Source organism: Sorex fumeus, unplaced genomic scaffold, assembly GCF_029834395.1.
Source record: "Sorex fumeus unplaced genomic scaffold, SorFum_2.1 ptg000063l, whole genome shotgun sequence".
Taxonomy (NCBI): Eukaryota; Metazoa; Chordata; class Mammalia; order Eulipotyphla; family Soricidae; genus Sorex; species Sorex fumeus.
In genome coordinates, this window is record NW_026606120.1 from 61,337,726 (window position 1) to 61,357,318 (window position 19,593).

A 19,593-nucleotide genomic window follows, 5' to 3' on the forward strand; every position below is an offset into this window, starting at 1 on the left:
CAAAAGTAATGATGTGCTTGCAGAATCAATTCTGCAGATGAAACATAAGCAACTTGTCCTTCTCTTAAGACTTTTCTATCCATATTGGTCTGAGAAGCTAAGAATGAGTAAACAAACAAACCATCTTTCTTTCTAGATCTTCATCTGCTGGTGGACGTGGCCTGCAAGCAGGAACACTTCCCAAAGGAGGAAGAATTAAAAGAGTGAGGCATGGATGGCAGACGGGACATTGTGCACAGGCTGTAGATGGAGGCAGATTTGCCTTGCACATCATACACTGTTGGGATTTTTTCAGTTCTGTTAAGGGGGAAAATGTTTTGTTAATTGAGAATTTTGTTAATTGAGAATTGGGAATTTGTTCTTTGCTACAGCTGTTCAGTTCTGATTATTTACCTTGACAAACTACTAAACATCTAGCAATCCCCCCTGAATCCTATCCTCCACTCTCCAGGCCTCCTGCCCTGTTTTTTTTTTGTTTGTTTGTTTGTTTTGTTTTGTTTTTTTTTGCTGCCCAGATCCCTTTTAAATTAAAGGCCTGGTCTTCTGTTACAGTCAAGAAGCTTCTAGAAACTGCTGCGTCTATGGTACTAGAGAATCATTTGTGTGTGTGCTGATTTGCCTTTTTGCCACTCTCCAATGGTAGTTGGCGCAGCCCCAGTGTGGAGTTCCGTCATTCTGTGTCAATTCCCAGTGTGATCCTCTTAGAGAAGATGTGTGAGAAACGAAAGATGTAAAGTGCCCAAGATCTCATGTCCAAATGGGTCAGGAATTCCAAGGCAAACACTCTAGGAAAGAGCTAATTTTCTAAGTGATTAGCCAGGAAATGCCCTTACTTCCTACCCAGCATTCTGTTCCAAGAGCAAGGCATCCGGACATAGACTATCCATCACCTCTGACAGGCTCCTGATTCTTTTATAATAATGGGAGTATTCTATTTTCATATCTTTTCTTTAATTTTGATAATTCATTGTCCTACATGGTAAGAAGGTTTTGTTAGCATAACACTTAAATGTCTTCTAAAGAAAAGTATTAACTTGTTTAATATATTTATGAATGCTGGTGGATTTTACAGTTTTGAAACTTTATATTTTTATTAATATTACAGGATAGAAGGATAAAGGATGAAAATGTAATATTTTAAGGGGAAATGTACAGTATGTAAACAGAAACATTAAGAGACTTAACAGTGTTTTCTTTAGATTTTTGCATTCAGTAAGTATAAATCCTCATCTGAATATGACATTGTGTGCAAATTTTGACAGAAACTGATTAGTAGTCACTTAACAGAAGCTATTCCTCGATTTTTAAAATAGTTTGTGACTGGATTAAGCTTCTGAAAGAATTTTAGGTGGTGAACTAGAGTATAGAATTTTTATCTTATCCCCCTCTGTAGGATTCTAAATTCAAGAAGTAGGGTTGTGGGACTGGTTTGGGGGAGGACTGTCTTGGATGTTCTTTTTTTTTTTTTTTGTGGTTGATTGCCTTACTTGCTCATCTGATGGCCACAAGAAACTTTCTAATTTATTGAATTCCATTTCAGTTTTCCCTACTAAACACTGCAGAAACAAAAGGAAAGCCTAGAAATGTGAAACTCATCTAAAAGAAAAGGCACTTAGTGATATGACATAAGTACTATGCTAACTACTATCGGTGCAGCAGTTTGTTTCTTAAATTGCATTGTGCCTTCCCAATGATGTAAAACTCTCAGAGTGTTACAAAGATAGTTTTTTTTTCTTATAGTGGGGTGGGGGGGAAGGTGGGGAAAGGATGAACTCTCTATCAGTCTGCAGTGAGTGACTCAGCTTAGATGGAAGTTGGTTCTGAAAAGTGACATGTTTGGTCCATCTGATTAGATTAGTTGATGTCCAGACAATGGACATTTATTCATCTTTGTTAGCAAGGTTTAAAAGATGAACAGATTATCAAGACTCCTATATCTTTTGACCAGACTATGTATTTTTGGCAGAGTATGTGAAGAGAAAGACCCACTTTCCAAATGAAGGGACTTTGCCTTTCTCTGTCATGTTGAGAAGCTGATATACTATATAGGTGATTTTCCTTCCCGTATATATGCCTTTCTTAGCTTTGTATATGTTGAAAGAAATAATATCTTTTAAGGAACATGTGTCAAGCAGGAACCTTGGCATGGATTTCAATGGTTTTAAGGCTTAATTAATGAAGTGCCTGTGTCAGCTTTCCAAAAAAATAAGTTTTATATAGGAATACAAAAGACCAAGGAGCTGGATCTCCTGCTTCACTCACATGTCTGCCGTCAACTAAAGCTATATTCACTGACTTGGGCAAAATGGCAAGAGATAAAATCTTTGTATGAATTAGCCGGCAGGGTCTGACATATTCTAACCAGGTTCTCGACTAGCACCTCAGTATTTCAGCACCTTGAATAAAGCACAAAGATAAATTTCAGTCAGTCAACAATAAAGTGTGTGTTTCAACTAGATTTGTTGTCTTGCTTACTTTTTGGTGATTTTTACTATTTCTGCTGTTTTATAAGTACCTTACCAAATAATTTGGCATGTACTTTTTACTATATGCTATTTTTACTCTTTAGTAAGTGCCTTACCCACTGTACTACCTCTCTGGCCCCTCAAGACTCCCAGCTTAATAATACAAATTATGATCTTCCCCATACCTCAGGGTTTTCCTCAGAAAAGGACAACCACAACTATAACTTTCTTCCCTTCTTTCTACTGAGTGTATGTATAAACTCTTATTTTTGGGTCTCTTAGTTCTTTTGCAAGGTTTTTGCTTGTTTTTTGGGCCACACTCTGATGTGCTCAGAGCTTAGTCCTGGCTCTGTGTTTAGTGATCACTCCTGGTGGGCTCGGAGGATCATATGGGATACCAGAGATCTAATCTGGGTCAGCATCATGCAAGGCCAGCACCCTACCTGCTCTGCTATTGCTCTGGCTCCATCTCTTGCAAGTTTTAAGCGAAATCGGTGAGATAAAATTTCTTGCAGAGCATTTTTTGTTTAACTGAGAATTTTTTTTGTATCAGATGTATGATACATATTTTATACTATTTATCTTACACTATTGTGTCATACATAAAATATCTAAAGCCATATAAAATACTAAAAAATTCAGAAGAATTAGTTTTATTATTTTGAGGGAAAGGGTCTTTAAATATCTGTTCTTGCAATATGTTCTTAAGGTCCAACAAATAGATAAAAGGTGTAAATTAATAATTTGCTTTAGAATTTCCCTTTCTGCTCTGGATTAGTTACTAGGCCTAATGTGCCAAAACTGTTCCCCCAATCTTTTTTAGGGGACCATCTGTTAAAGATGGATAGTACACTCATAGTTTTTGCTTTTAGAGACATTTTGTTACTTAATAATTATAACAAGCCTAGAGTACAATTGTTAACTCATTTTATAATCAAATAGAGGTTACTTTTACACTTAAAAAACTCAGCATGTGCTTGCTTCAGCAGCACATATGCTGAAATTGGAACATACAGAGATTAGCATGGCCCCTGAGCAAGGATGACACACAAATTCGTGAAGCATTCCATATTTTTACATGATTGCCACTCGGTGTCTTTTTTGCAAACCATAGCACTCAAAAGGAGAAAGAGAACAAAAGGGAATGCCCTGCCACAGAGGCAGGGTGGGATGGGTGGGATGGGAAGTGGGAGGGATACTGGGATCAGTGGTGGTGGAGAATGGGCACCGGTGGAGGGATGGGTACTTGATCATTGTATAACTGAAACCCAAGCACAAAAATTTGTAAGTCTACAACTGTACCTCATGGTGTTTCACTAATAAATTTTTTTTTAAAATTCTCAGCATAAAATTTTTCAGCTTAACCACTTTTAGGTCTACAGTCCAATGTGTTAGCCACTTTCAATGGTTTATTTTCAAAATTGGGAAGATTATTGGCAGCAGATGAGAAATAAAATGCTATCCAGGGACCAAGAAGATAGCTAAAGTGGTAGAATACATACCTGCCTAAAGTGTGAGGCCATGAGTTTGATCCCTGGTATTACATGGCCCTCCAAGAACCACCTGGTTGGCCCTTATGTCCCCTAAGCACTGCCAGCTTGCACGTCAGGACTTTGTATCCCTAGGAAAAGCCCCCAGACCCTTAGTAAAACTGGATGTGGCACCTACTGAAAAAATAACATGACCACAGTTAAATATGATATTGTAAAATAGAAATTTTATTGTATTCATTTTACTCGATCATCGATTTACTCGAGCAGGCCCAGTAACGTCTCCATTGGAGACTTTGTTGTTACTGTGTCTGGCATATCGAATACTCTCAGTAGCTTGCCGGGCTCTCCAAGAGGGGCGGAGGAATCACCATGCATTACAAAGTTACTCCTGATTGAGTTTCAAGCATACAATGTTCCAGTGTCAGTCACTTCACTGGTGTCCACTTCCATTTACAAATGTCCCTGTTTCCCTCCTGCCCCTCACCCCTCCGGCCTGCCTCTATTGCAGGTGCTTTATACTTCATTTCATCATCCCGTTCTCAAGAGCTCTCTTTCCTCTGCCAGTGTTGTATTGTACCCTCCCCTGACCTAATACCACCACCACTACCCTCTTCCCAGTGGCAAGCTTCCTATTGGGAACTAGTTCTCATACTTTTTGTTTCTATTGTCTTTGGGCATTTGTTATCTCCCCTATAATGTTTCTTAATATCCTGCATATGAGAGAGATCATTCTGTATCTGTCCCTCTCCCTCTGACTAACTTCACTCAATATGATACTCTCCAAATCCACCATGTAGCAGCAAATTGTATTACTTCATACAATCTTCTTAGAATTTTCTTATGGCCAAATAGTATTCCACTGTGTCTGTGTACCATCGTTTCTTTCTCTAGTCATCTCTTCTTGGGCACTTGTGTTGTTTCCAGATTCTGGCTATTGTAAATACCTGCAATGAATATATGAATGCAGATATCTTTTCTGCATTGTACTTTTGGGCCATTGAGATATGTTCCAAGGAATGGAATTGCTGGGTCATGTGGAAAATAGAAAATTTAGAAACATATTAGAAGGTTTGAATGTAGTTATAAGGTTACTAGAAGAGTTAGAGTTAATGAATGTGGTAACTAGCCACAGATTAGTTCTTCTTGCCTTCACTCAGCTCACTAAACTTATGTATTTTACCCCTTGTATTTATACTTCTTGTAATCTTGCATTGAGAGCATAGAGCTTATTTGTAGTATTACTTCATATCCCACAGATGTGAGAAGAAACTAACAAATTCCAGATCTTTGACATCAATTTAATTTAAAAGCTCCATACATGCAGTTTAGACAGAGCTGATGAAGGTAAGTTAGTGAGTGTTAAAGAAAAGCTTTACATTAAATGGACAGTGGCCTTGCAAGGAATCAGACATAAGAAAGGAGTAAATTCATCAGTACTCGAGCACAGGATTACTTTATTCTGGCTTTGTGCCTTTTATAAATACTAGAACCTGGAAGGAGCAGAAATTCCTCAGAATCTATAATTACAGAACCTTGTGTCCATGGGACTAGAGAGATAGTACAGCAGGTAGATGCTTACCGTTCATGCAGCCAGCCAAACCCAGATTCAATCCCTGGTATCCCATATGTCCCCCCCCCCCCCTCCAACCCCCGCAGCACAACCAGAAGTAATTCCCGAGTGCAGAGTCAGGAGTAATCAATGAGCATCACTAGGTGTTGCCCCAATACAAATGAACAATAAAAGAAACCTTTTGTCCACGATTTAGGGTTTCCTCATTTTTTTTTTTTTTGTTTCCTCATACCACCATCTATGCACTGTTGGGTGCAGAATCTGCTTAGCGCCCTGTTTGAAGGGCGCTAGTTTACACGTGGTGTTGGGCTAACTGGGAATGTACCGGAGAGTAAATTGGATGCAGTTTGGCAGTGGCTCAGTAGAGGGGGTAGAGGAGCTGAGAAAGGAGAGAGTGCAAAAGAACGAGTCCGGTTAAGTGTGCGCGCACCCAAGCCCTGAACCCTCGTCAGCCAGGAGGAGGAGGGGCGGGCTGGGGGGTGGTTGCCGATAACTGCTCCACCCTCACTTTGTGTCAGCAGGTAGAGAGCGTGATTGCAGTCCCAGGGGAGGGAGTCAGAGCTAGAACACCAATTACAAACCACAGGCTTCCTCCTCAAGGGAGTAGGTCCAGAATTGTCTTTCTGGAAGGGAAGCACACGAATCCTTCTGAACTTTCCAAGTCCATCCATGATTCAGAGATATTGCCTTCTCCCCCTGGAATTTTCTATGTTCCTGATAGTGAATTGTTGCTGATGTATTTGCTACTTTCTTCTTTACTCTTTCAAGATCTCAACATTTTATATGCTGTTCGGGGAGAAAAAGAACTTTCGTTAGAAAGGTGATTTCAGAGATGATTTTGGATCCTCTATAAGTATTTTTAAAGTTCTTGGGGGACATTAGCTCTCACCCTGGAGTAAGTTTCTGCCTTTGACCTGCATGGATTATTTTTTCAGGCTGTGGAATTTTTCGGCACCTACCTACAGTGTGGGGCACTTGGTTTGGTTGCAGAGGAAGAAAGTGCAAGAATGAGCTGTACTTGGTTAAGCAGTTGAAATCATTTTTTTTAGCAGGATCTATAAAGGCATAATTGAATTTGCTCATCCCCGTGGATTCCAGTGGGCCCGACAGCACAACAGGTTTGCAGATTTCTTTCAAAATTCTTTTTAACTCCCTCTGCCTCAGCAAAAGGAAAGAATCTATGTAACAGGTTCATGTTCAATTGTTTCGCTTTTCAGCATTTATTCAAAAGACTTTATAATTTTTCACTTGTCCTCTGAACACAGAGGCATTATATTTTGAAGTGCATTTATGTTTACTGAAGTGTGTACATTTTTAAAATCAAGGTAAAATTGTATTTTATTAAGACTCAAATTCTCATAATTTGATAGCACAGAGATAGCACAGATCTGCTCAGGCTTATTTTCACTTCTTCAGGACCTGTAGACTAATCACTTTCCCGCTTTCCCTATCTTTTATTCTCCACCCCCTCAAGGAGTTTGAAAATGTGTTGGAAATAGTCCTTGGTTTTACTTATAAAGTGAGAAAATCACCGATTATAAGATTCAGATTTTAATTTTCAAAGCATCTCATGGGAAATCAGAATGCTTGGCATTCTCATATGGGAGAATAAAAGCTGAAGTCCCCATGACAGGAAAATAAAGATATAAATTTTAACTGCAAAAAATAACTTCAGAAATTCGCCTTTTCAAATGTTCTAGTTATGAAAGTTTAAAAAACTTGTTTGCTCAGGATTATCCTGTAATATGTGACTACATATAAATTAGCACCTAATTTATAGGCAAACTTGGAATACTGAAAAATAGTCTATTTTTAAGTTCATGAGAAACACTATAAATTCATAACTATCATGAATTTTATATGGACATAGAACTTTGGCTACCCTGAAATGCAGTTTAATGTGGAAACTTTTAGAATGCATGTTGTAGCATCTTTGGACCTCTCTCAAGGTGTGGCCTAAAATGTTGTTCCTCTCCTCCCCCCCTTAAAAAAAAATCTCACCTGTTGTCTTTAGTTTTTCACCATTGATGAATCTCATGCCTTTTCAAGGACTGTCTCTTCATCTTCTGAATTGGAGTTTTTCACTCTCGCCTTCAATGCCTGGCCTTAGTCATTTATTTCGCTTTGTTTTGTTCATTAACATTGGGTTTAGTGGCTCGGCAACTTGATGCATATGGAAGAACAGAACCAAGTGATCCGACATAGTAACAGTTCAGGATGTGACAGCCAATCTCAAGCAAAGTTGAAAATTCCAAAGAGAAGCGGTGAGACTGTCCTTAATCATAGTGAAGATGGGAGACGATGGATGATATACCTGCCACAGAAGTGGGCTGAAGATACCTTCTCTGCCAGATCAGGAATGCCACCTGTTCTTGGGAATATACTTTAGAGAAAGGAAGGGACAAAACACCAACTTGGCTTTCTGAAACTGAAGCATAAATTTTCTTTTCTTCCATTTGTCTGGATCTAAGAACCTGATTTGGTATTAGCTCGTGGAAGCAGTATGTATGGCCGAAGTGCGTTGCTGCAGCTGGTAGCATGAGTGGTGGCCACCAGCTGCAGCTGGCTGCCCTCTGGCCCTGGCTGCTGATGGCTACCCTGCAAGCAGGCTTTGGACGCACAGGACTGGTACTGGCAGCAGCAGTAGAGTCAGAAAGATCAGAGCAGAAAGCAATTATCAGAGTGATCCCCTTGAAAATGGACCCCACAGGCAAACTGAATCTCACTTTGGAAGGTGTGTTTGCTGGTGTCGCTGAAATAACTCCAGCAGAAGGAAAATTAATGCAGGTAAGAATAACTATTATGTTTCTCTTTCCATCTGTTTGAAATAGACTTTTCTTCTTTGGATGACTCCAAATCAAATAGCAAGCATTAGGGGCATTTTTTTAGTTTTCTGTTCATCCCATCTTTTTAGGATATTGCCTTATTGGCATTCTAAAGCAAATTCTTATTTTTGTATACAAAAAGGAAACATGCAAAATCCTCTATATTAGAAGATCATCTGCTTATTTTAAAGTCTAATATTACATTGCATTTTGAATATACATAATGAGATATTCCTTTGTAAGTGATATAATCTGGACACTTTTGGGGCTTGTTTTTAATTGACCTAAAGATTGCATTTTTGAATCTTATTTAAATTTGAAGAGAGCACTATGGAGATTGATTTTAATGATCAGCAGTAACCTGAAATTTGAAGCCTATTTGATCACAGTGTCACTTTTAAAATTCAGTCAAGCTTGAATACTATGTCTGGCTCTATACCACGTGTGGCACCCTATTGCTAAGCCCAAAATGGAGAGTACTGGATTACAAAATGGACACAAGAGGCTAGTCTGGCTTTCCGATCATTTTTTCTTGTCTGTACATAATTTTACTATTTTAATAATTCTTTAACACATTTTATTGAACCACAGAGTTTTTCAGACACAGTTCCTTAGCTTCTCAGACTGTGAATTTTCCCTGTAACTCGTGCAGAGCCCACTCTTCATGTGTTGAATTTATGAACCAACGAACCACAGCGTTTCATAGTTGCATTGCTCATTTCCCTTGCAAATATAGAGCCTGGAGGGCTGTACCTTTTCTAATGTGACATTCTTGTGTCCTAATCCATAAAATTATGTTTTGATTGATTAAATTTTGTTTTATAAAAGAATGCTTTTATAGATGTATACAAATTTAAATGCTGCTGAATATGATTTATTTCTACATCCAAGTTCAGATTTTTATTTTATTTATTTATTTAAATTTTTATTAATGAAACACCATGAGGTACAGTTGTGGACTTACAAATTTTTGTGCTTGGGTTTCAGTTATACAATAATCGAGTACCCATCCCTCCACCAGTGCCCATTCTCCACCACCAATGATCCCAATATCCCTCCCATCCCCCCACCCCTCCCATCCCACCCCACCTCTGTGGCAGGGCATTCCCTTTTGTTCTCTCTCTCCTTTTGGGTGCTGTGGTTTGCAAAAGAGGCATTGAGTGGCAATCATGTTCCGTCTGTAGTCTACTTTCAGCATGCATCTCCCATCCTAGGGATTTTTATTTTAAAGTATGAAAAAAGCCAAAGTGCTATATTAATTTGAAATGCTCTATATTTAGAGAAGGTGACAAAATGTAACAAATTTTAGGCTCTTTCCAAATACAGATTGTTACATACATGAGTTAGTGACTGTTCATAATCACTTCCAATAGGCAATGCTTTGCAAGTGGGTTAAAGTGGAAATTGAAGAAGAAATGGGTGAAATTGCTATTTAGGAAAATAAATAAAAGAATGTATCTGGAAAAAAATTGTGTAAGAACTTTTGGATAAGAGGCTACTCAATGTGGGTCTGTGATAATATTAGGAAAATTTAAAAATTGAAATTATAATTCATTTTGAATACAACTGGGAGGGAAACTTTCTTTTAAACCTGCCTTGCTAATATCCAGGAGCCTGAGGTATGTGCTCCATTTAAGTTTTTTACCCTAAGTAATTTTCTATAGGGCCATATTTTGATTTCTGAATGCTTTTGGAACAAGTACTAAGCTTATTAGTGTCCTGTGGCAGCATGTTCAATTGGCAGATTATATGCTACATAAAATAGTGCCCTCTTTGATTTTATTTTTGTTATCTCCTGTTATCATAAAGCTTTACATAAGGTTTTTGTGTATTTATAAAAGGAAAATGTATACAAAAGGCATTAGCTGCCATTTTTCATTCATTCACTTGTCAACATTAGATTTTACTATGTTTTTCTCATTTTGATAAATCTTGCTACTTTTAAAAAAATGCTTTTCTCTTAGAACCCCTCCGTATGCCTTAAATAGTATTTTTTTTCTTGGTGAAGAGGGAATTTTTATATATTTTTTATTGATTATAACCTATAGGCTTTATAGGAGGTAGTTTGCATCATTGGAAATTTTCTGTGTTTGTTCAAGTTATGTCTTTAGCTATCCATGTAGCTTTTTCTAGTCCCTTAAGTTTGTACACTAACCTAATTATTAGTCTCTGGAGCCTTTCAGTATGGGTTCTGATTTGTTTCTATTAATAAATTTATACTTCATAATAGTTTTTAAATTTTCTTACTAATCTTTTAGAAGAGACTTTATTTTTAAGAAACAAATACAGCCTTTCAAACAATATCCATCAGTTTTTCTTTATCAATTATTTGGTTACAGTTCTTTCAAAGAATTGTAGCATGTTAGGGACACTTGGTTTACACATCTAGAATCCTTGCTGTTTTTGTTCCTTATCAGATTACACTGCAACTCAGGGTTACTCAACTGTGGTTAACTAGCCTCCCATTTACCTAAAGTTCTGTTAATCTCTCCTAGAATTGTGCTTTGCTGTATTTTGGCCTTCTTGGTGGGTAGCTAAACCCTAGTCTCAAAATCTGAAGATAATTTTCTCTTTTGACTTTGAGCAATACATATATATCATATATATGTGTGTGTGTGTATTCCTCAATAAATTATATATAAATTACACTATTAATTATACTAGCTGAATGAATTAGTGAATTCTCCTTTCTCCCTATGACTTATACTCCCTATGAATTATGCTAGCTGCCTGTGAAGTGTAATGGCCTCCAAAGATACATTCGGGTTTTTGTAAAATTGGGAAATCTGAAACTGTCTGAATAGCAGTTTAAGAAATTGCCATGTTGTGGTGTCTGAAGTTCCCAGAGAGTCTCATGAAATCTGTTATTTCTTTCCATTTTTTTGCTCAATTAAATTAAATTAGGATATATCTGATTTCATAAGGGCTGAATGCAGAGGAGTTTCATTTGTATTACTATTTTTATTTTCCTTAGGCGAAGATAGGCATTTCTTGACTTTATAACTCTGGTTTTTTTAATAAAGCATACCATAAATTGTCTCTAAAATAAGTTTGCTTGCCTCAACTTTATCTGATGATGGTTGTATAAACAAGGGCACTGAAAACCAGACCCTTGCGAATTTTTCTTCTGGTTCTTTCTGCTTACCCTTTGTGCTTAGATTTCTCTTTATATCTATTTTCCAGTTATATCCAGTTATATCCATTTTCCAAGATGTGTTAAAAGCTTTACATAGTAATATTCCTCTTAAAGTGCTAGAAGAAAGTCAGAATAAAAGAGGCAGTGTTACCTGTGCAGGTTTCCCTTCATTTTCTTGAGTCTTTCTTTTCCATTTCAAAATTCCCCATCTTAGACCTGACCAAGTTACATTGCTTTCTTTACTCTTTTGCCCAAGAACTACTTTTTTTACATTACCATATCATTTGAGTTTCAGGTTTGCCGCCACTGTCTTTGATAGATTTCCCCTGTATCTGACCAAAAATCCTTCTATCTTCTCCCTTGTATCTTATACTTTCCCTTTTGTTTTCTGCTATTTTGATCTGTATTCCCCTCAAAATCCATGTACAATGATAAATATTACCTAAACTTTTGTGATAATTATTTTGATATATATACATATACATACATACATGCATACATACAAACACATTATACACACACAGTCATCATGCTCTATACCTTAAAATGTCAGTTCTATCAGAATCCTTAAAAAGATAGCCTTCTCTTCTAAAAATTGTTAAAAGGGGTTGTATTTTAAAAAGAAAGTCTTTCATCAGAGGTTATTAAGGAGAGAAACTGGGATAACCCCCAAAAATACATATCAAAGAAGCTATTTGGTGACTGAACGATAGTGATTTATAATTTGTAGCTACTTTAATTTTTAATTTGAGTGTGTTCTTTTCCCCAGTCAGGATTTATATATAATTATAGATGGAACTTGATTTATATATCATTACTGATGGAAAATGTACTGGATTTTATGCATAATCTAATTGTTCCGTTTTCTGGGTAAAAATTTGTGCTTCTGTTACTTTCAGTAATGTTGCTGCTACCACTTCTAAAACCCATCGCAGTCCTATTTTCTGGCTTCTTATTTTTAATGTTACTTAGCGTAGTAGCCCTCGCTTTTCTTCCCTGAGCCAAAGAATCTTAGCATAGCAGAAAGGAGGTCGCCAGTTCTTTAACTGCCACACTCTTCCTGCTCAGCTGGTTGTCCTGGATTTTCTTAGACTCCAGGATAAAGTTATGATCGAGATTAGAATGTACTGCCCTGCGGCAGTAGATCAACAATGGGAGCTGTGGTAGTTCAGCATTTGGCCAGTAGCAGCGAACGCCTCCTGGACAAGTCCCCCCTTGCTCCAAGTCTCTGCTTGCCTCTTAATTTACCTGTTAGTCAACACAGTTATCCCATATTTGCATCTTTTTACTTTAGTCAGGATCTAGAGTGAATTGTTTGGGGAAGAAGAGAAAACTTTGTCATTAAAGTTTGGGCAAAGCCTGAGAGACAAACAGTAGTTGACCAAGTGAACAAACAATAACTCAGGGGACTTGACCTTTTGCTCTGGCCCTTCCACTAACTGATTGTGTGATTTAAGACAAAACAGTGTTTACTAAACTAGACCTCAGTTCTCCTGTCTGTTAAACGGAAGCACTGAGAGATAATATTGCCCAAAGTACTTCAACTCTTCACTTTAAATGTACTTTGTTCACTGGATCCTCAGAATAACTGCATGACAGAAGTACAGTACTTTTATTTTTCACATTTTGTAGCTAAGGAGACAAATTATCTTCCAAGATCATGTAGCTAGATGGTGGCATAACTAGAAACTGAACTCTGGAGCCCAGGCTTGACCTGCTCTAAAATTCTTACATCTAAGATGCTACAAATGAACAGCCCACTAGTGGAGGAGGCTTTGTACAAATGATTCATTTATTTCCTGAGCATAAATAATTCTTAGGTTGATTCAGAATGCACAAAAACCTGCTAATTGTAATAATTGCTATTTTTTGGTTTTGTCTTTTATTTGCAAAACTAGTTATGAATCCAAATGTTTTTTTCAGCATCTTTCCTTTCAATGTAATTACCTTTCCCTTCACTTTATAACAATCTATGATAGGTTGTCTGATACAAATACCTGACATAAAATTAGAAATAACAAGCATTTTATTATCATTGCTTTAGTTACAATTCATTGGAAGCAGGATTATCAAAGATATTCTAGTTTTGCTTTGAGGCCAGCCTTTAAAAGAAGTAGAGAAAGTCAATTCTCAGTTAATTCTGTTAATGAAGGGGCAGAAAATCCTGGAATGTAATCAGAAGCACATAATTGCACCTAATACTCTGTGTGTATAATCAATCCTAGGTTCTTGCCTTCTCTAATTCCAGCTCAGAGTCTTCTTGACTTTGTCGGTAGAAGCCTGACACCTAGAAAAGAGAAGGAAACAAACATATGTGTGTGTGTGTGTGTGTGTGTGTGTGTGTGTGTGTGGTGTGTGCATATATATATATTTATATTTATATTTATATTATATTTATATTTGTTCTGGGGTCATACCCAGTGGTGCTCAGGGGTTACTCTTAGCTCTGCACTCAGAAATTACTCCTGCGGTGCTCAGGGAACCATGTAGAGTGTCAGAGATTGACTCTGGATCGGTTGTGTGCAAGGCAACCTTACCCAAACAGCAAAATACTTTTAATGAAAAATTTTACAGGGGTCATCACCTGGGAGGGGGTGGGGAGGGGGCATGTGGTTTCAGGAATCGAACTCAGGGACCAGTACTTGCTCAGTCTATGCCCCATTGCTTGAACTACCTCCTTTAAAGTAAAGTGAAAATAATATTTTATTTTTAAATAAAGTATTTAAAGTAAAAATAATGATGCTATTTTATTTATTTATAAATAATAAATAATAATAATAATAAAGGCCCTTCCGTTGATCATCGATTTGCTCGAGCGGGCCCAGTAACGTCTCCATTGGAGACTTTGTTGTTACTGTGTCTGGCATATTGAATACGTCACGTCACGGGGAGCTTGCCAGGCTCTGCCGTGTGGGTGTGATACTCTCGGTAGCTTGCCGGGCTCTCCGAGAGGGGCGGAGGAATCGAACTCGGGTCGGCCATGTTGGCTGCGTGCAAGGCAAACGCCCTACCGCTGTGCTATCGCTCCAGCCCCTAATGATGCTATTTTAAAGTAAAAATAATATATCTTATAAATACCTAAGATTCAAATATTTATTTATTTATTTATTTATTTTGTTTGTTTGTTTGTTTTTTGGGTCACACCCGGCGATGCTCAGGGGTTACTCCTGGCTCATGCACTCAAGAATTGCTCCTGGCGGTGCTCAGGGGACCATATGGGGTGCTGGGAATCGAATCTGTGTCTGCCATGTTGGCTGCGTGCAAGGCAAATGCCCTACCCGCTGTGCTATCGCTCCAGTCCCTAATGATGCTATTTTAAAGTAAAAATAATATATCTTATAAATACCTAAGATTCAAATATGTATATGTACCATACTTTATATGGAAATCCAACAAACATTTTATAAGTTTAAATTCATAAGTCTTTCTGGTTGATAGGGTAACGAATAAACTGTTCCTTACTATTGCCCATAGTAGGTTAATTTAAGTTCGTTGAGCTGATTCTAGGATTCTGGTATTTTCTTGCTTTCAGAGGAAAGTAAGTGTTTGGTAATTTTCTTAACTGAAAAGCATCCATACTTTACTTTGTATGCAGTTTTAAAGGTATTCTGTTTCCAGGGCTTATGTTTTGTTTTGTTTTTTCATAAGAAGTGATATATTTAATACACCAAGAAAGTACTTTTTAGAATTTTTATACTACCCCTCATTTCCTTCAAATTGCTAAGTACTGCATAGGAAAATGATGTTATAAATGAGCTATTACAAATGTCCTGTCAGTTGGGGCTGGAGTGATAGCACAGTGGGTAGTGCGTTTGTCTTGAACGCGGCCGACCCAGATTCGATTCCCAGCAACCCATATGGTCCCCTGAGCACCACGAGGGATAATTCCTGAGTGCAGAGCCAGGAGTGACCCCTGTGCATCGCCAGGTGTTACCCAAAAAGCAAAAACAAACAAACAAACAAACAAACAAAATGTCCTGTCAGGAACCAGAATTGGAAGTAGGATAGTGTTAGAAAAGATTGTGTAATCTTTGATATCTTTGATATTGCATAACATGATATTCTATTAAGCTTGTATAGTAATTTTCTCTAAAAAAGCTTAAAATCGCAAATGTCTGCAAATATCTGTAAATGGAAATTAACTCCATTTTATAGAAAAGAGAGCATAATGGTGGAGACCAAACAAGTCAATGAGACAGAACAGTGTTGCAAATGGATGTACCAAATTTGCTTTGCAGGAGATAAATAAGTAATCTAAATTTTATAGCATCCGAAGATGTGGATTTCTCAGTTTTATTGAGTGGAAATCCAAGGAAGCTAAAATACTGTGTAAAGGCAGTGATACCCTCTATTTGGACTTATTTGCTTAATTTAGGTAAAAACTATTGGTGACACAGTTTGCCAACTCTAAGTCCCAAATAGTCTTATAAGCTAATGATCTGACCTGCATTCATTGTTCTTTTTGAGATTATTGCTGTAGGAATAACAATGACCTTTACAGTGGCCCTAAAGCCCTTCCAGACCAGTCCTAGCACCCTCACCTTCTGTTATCCCTCAGTTTATCCTAGCCACTCTGATCCCCTTATTCTCCTTCCCTTACTTACATCCATTTCCTACCTTAGCACCTTCCCGCCTCTTGGTCCCACTTATACCACCTCCCTTGCCAAGTGTTTTTTTCTCAGTCTTTCAGACATCACACCCAAGTTTCAAATATGCCTTCTCGCTTTCCCAGGCCATCCTGTTTTGATGAACCATTGTTTTGAGGACCGAGGGCCACACTTGGTGGGACTTGAGGATTTTTCCCAGCCAGGATTCAACGAGGGGCCATCTCCATGCAAGGAGCAAGCATCTTAACTTCTGTGCTCTTTCTTGATAGGACATTTCACGACCTTTCTTACTCACTCAAGTGTTCATATTCTTTTTCCCTAATTAACTTATTTTTTTGTTGTTGTTGTTTTTGGCTCACACACAGCGGTGCTCAGGGGTTACTCCTGCCAGGCTGGGTAATTATATGGAATGCACTGAACCTGGATTGATCATGTGCAAGACACTACTCACTGTCCTATCTTTCCAGTCTCAATTTTTCTATATATGTGACATATACTGTAATGTTTTAGTTGTCTGTTTCTTCTTTAAAACTTGACCCTTGGGGGCCGGAGTGACTTGACCTTTGGGGGCCGGAGTGATAGTGCAACGCCTGTTCTTGGCCTGGGTTTGATCCGTGGTATCCCATACAGTCTCCTGAGCAATGCTAAGGCTAATTCCTGAGTGTAGAGCCAGGAGTGATCCCTGAGCATTGCCAGGTGTGACCCCAAAAGCAAAATAATAATAATAAATAAAATCTTTTTTTAAAAAATTGAACTGGTGGAGGGATGGGTATTTGATCATTGTATAACTGAAACCCAGGTACAAAAATTTGTAAATCTACAACTGTTCCTCATGGTGTTTCACTAATAAAAATCTAAATGAAAAAAATTGACCTTTGTAGTATCAGAGATTTTTGTCTTCTTAGTGCTGAGCTGTATTCACTATAAAGAGCAATAACTGAGTATACTTAGTGCCTTAGACATATAGGTACTCAATATTTATTGAATGAATATAAGGAGCATTACTATGGTGCTAAGTAATTTTGGTTACTGAAAGATAGATTCCAGCTTTAAATATTAATCTGTCTTATCATATTTTTAAATATAGTATGAAGTCAATTAAGTTGATTGTTTTGAATTTGGTAGAGCATACTTCTCTGGCTGACTTACAGCAGAGTCTCCTTGATCATTATTTCCAAGTTGTAATCACGGTGTAATCAACATGTTTCAGGAACTCCTTTACACAGCACTTATTTAGTCTAGTAGATAGCCTATACCCTTCTTTTTAGGAAATTCTAATTTCCCAAGAAAGATTTGTTTCTTTAGTGACCTTAAATCTGTGATTATAGGGGCTGGAGTGATAGCACAGCAAGTAATCTGTGATTATAGGGGCTGGAGTGATAGCACAGTGGGTAGGGCATTTGCCTTGCACGCAGTCCACCCGAGTTCAATTCCCAGCATCCCAAATGGTCCCCTGAGTACCGCCAGGAGTAATTCCCGAGTGCAGAGCCAGGAGTAACCCCTGAGCATCGCCAGATATGACCCAAAAAGCAAAAAAAAAAAAAAAATCTGTGATTATAATATATCAGTAGATACCCAAAGGCCATCATCTTCTTAGCACTTAACTTATGCTTAACAATTCTCCTTTGAAATACCAGTGGTTTTTAATCTTGTGCGGTATGTGTGTGTGTGTGTGTGTTGAAAATGTAAATTAAGTTCTTGGTCATATGTACTTGATTGTTTTACATATGATTTCAGTGAGTTGAGAAAGCCTTTAAAATTTTGGGATGTATGCATTCAGATCTTACACCCTAAAGTATATGATTATTGAGAAAAGCTGCTATACTAGAATAATGCCAGTTTTTTCAAGAAATGAAACAAAATTTTAAATTCTCAAAATCTAACTTCACTTAATTCTAAATTTACTTGTACAAATCACTTGAAGTCAAAGGAACTATTGTATTATGCCATATTAAGCTTGGCCTAAAAAAGGTCCTTTGATGAAAATTGGTATCCAAAAAAGATACACTTTTTTATATAGTAAATTAATGATGCAAATATAAATAACAAGTGAAACTACATCAGTTCATGAAATACAAACCTTTATCCTGCTGGCTTCACTGAAAAGTCATAAGGGCTGGAGCGATAGCACAGCGGGTAGGGCGTTTGCCTTACAAGCGGCCAACATGGCCGACCCGAGTTCGATTCCTCCGCCCCTCTCGGAGAGCCCGGCAAGCTACCGAGAGTATTCGATATGCCAGACACAGTAACAACAAAGTCTCCAATGGAGACGTTACTGGGCCCGCTCGAGCAAAGTCATAAGATTATAAGATATTTCAGGTGTAAGGACCTAGAGCTGATCTTTGGCACTGAAAGGGGGAAGAGGAGATATTTCACTATTTTTTTTCTAAAAATATAAGTGAAATAGCTGTGGCACTGTATGACTCTTTGGTTATTAAATTGGGGAATAGAGGCTGTAAAAAATAATTTCTCGATGTAGTTCTGTTTGCTTTCCATCTCTGGCTTCTAAATTCCATTGCTTTCCCAAGGCTTGGATTCCATGGGGCCATAAATTTCTGTTTGCTATCACATAAAGCTTATTCTCTTAACATCAGGGTTTATTATTGCTTATTTTTAAAAAACAGATAAGCTACTTGATTTATTCTTATTTTTTCTTGCTTCTAAGGATTATAGTTTGTGAATATATTTTATGTGATATCTTTAAAATATTTATTTTTATTTAGCAAATGCAGAAACCTCAAAACAATGAAATTATTTAATTTAGGTTTTAAAAAAATTTAAACAAAGGCTTATAGTTTTCTTGAAGAGAGAAAATTGGATTATGTAGAAATTCTGATCCATAAATCTGACGTAGCAGTAGTTGTTCAAGGTGGCAACTAACTGTCTTCAGCTTTTTAATTTTAATGTGTTCAGTTAAATGAATTTTTTAAATCAAAATTTTTATTTTATTTTATATTTGGTGCCAGGCATTGAACCCAGCATCTCAATATGCAAAGCATGTGCTCTACACTGAACTATAGCTCCAGCCCTATTATTTTTTTAATTTAGGATACTTGTTATGATGGAATTTGACAGTGATAGAAATGTAATTTGAAATAACATATGTGACTCCCATATACCTATGTTAGTTTGTGCATGCTCACATATTAGAAGGGTAATACCATTATATATATGTAAAGTACATGATCATCGCCTTTCTTTGCTATTCTCATTTCTGTGACATTAATTTGGGGGAGACTGGAGGACTGGAGTTTTATTCCTACTGGGCTATCTTCCTATTTCCTAAAAACTGTTATAGCATCATGTTTCCCCATTCCCCCTTAAGTCATTGCTTAAGCCTTGTAATTATCCATTATGAAGAAAAAAGCAAGAATGTCTCCCAAACATGATTCAGAATTATGTTCCCTCAGTTTAATGTCGTCTACTTAGAATCATATTAGTTCTCTGACATTAAAATTCTATGACCAAATTGTCTTTTAAAAAAAAAAAACAACTCT

General features: G+C 37.3%; 3 protein-coding genes and 1 non-coding gene across 4 annotated transcripts in view; all 4 read left to right on the plus strand.

Moving 5' to 3' along the window:
* The window catches only part of HSF5 (heat shock transcription factor 5), a 49,248-nt gene extending 49,027 nt beyond the window's left edge, over positions 1-221 (plus strand). The window contains exon 6 of the mRNA XM_056127756.1: positions 137-221. Coding sequence (XP_055983731.1) covers positions 137-207 — 71 coding nt within the window. The 3' untranslated portion in view covers positions 208-221. The remainder of the gene's footprint in view (positions 1-136) is intronic.
* SUPT4H1 (SPT4 homolog, DSIF elongation factor subunit) overlaps positions 1-19,593 on the plus strand; it is a 133,531-nt gene that overhangs the window by 49,053 nt on the left and 64,885 nt on the right. The window lies entirely within an intron of this gene.
* On the plus strand, positions 3,439-3,541 carry LOC130036275 (U6 spliceosomal RNA). The gene has a single exon (XR_008794327.1). It is a non-coding gene; the product is annotated as a U6 spliceosomal RNA (small nuclear RNA).
* RNF43 (ring finger protein 43) overlaps positions 7,838-19,593 on the plus strand; it is a 71,093-nt gene continuing 59,337 nt past the window's right edge. Inside the window, exon 1 of the mRNA XM_056127753.1 lies at positions 7,838-8,315. Coding sequence (XP_055983728.1) covers positions 8,067-8,315 — 249 coding nt within the window. The 5' untranslated portion in view covers positions 7,838-8,066. The remainder of the gene's footprint in view (positions 8,316-19,593) is intronic.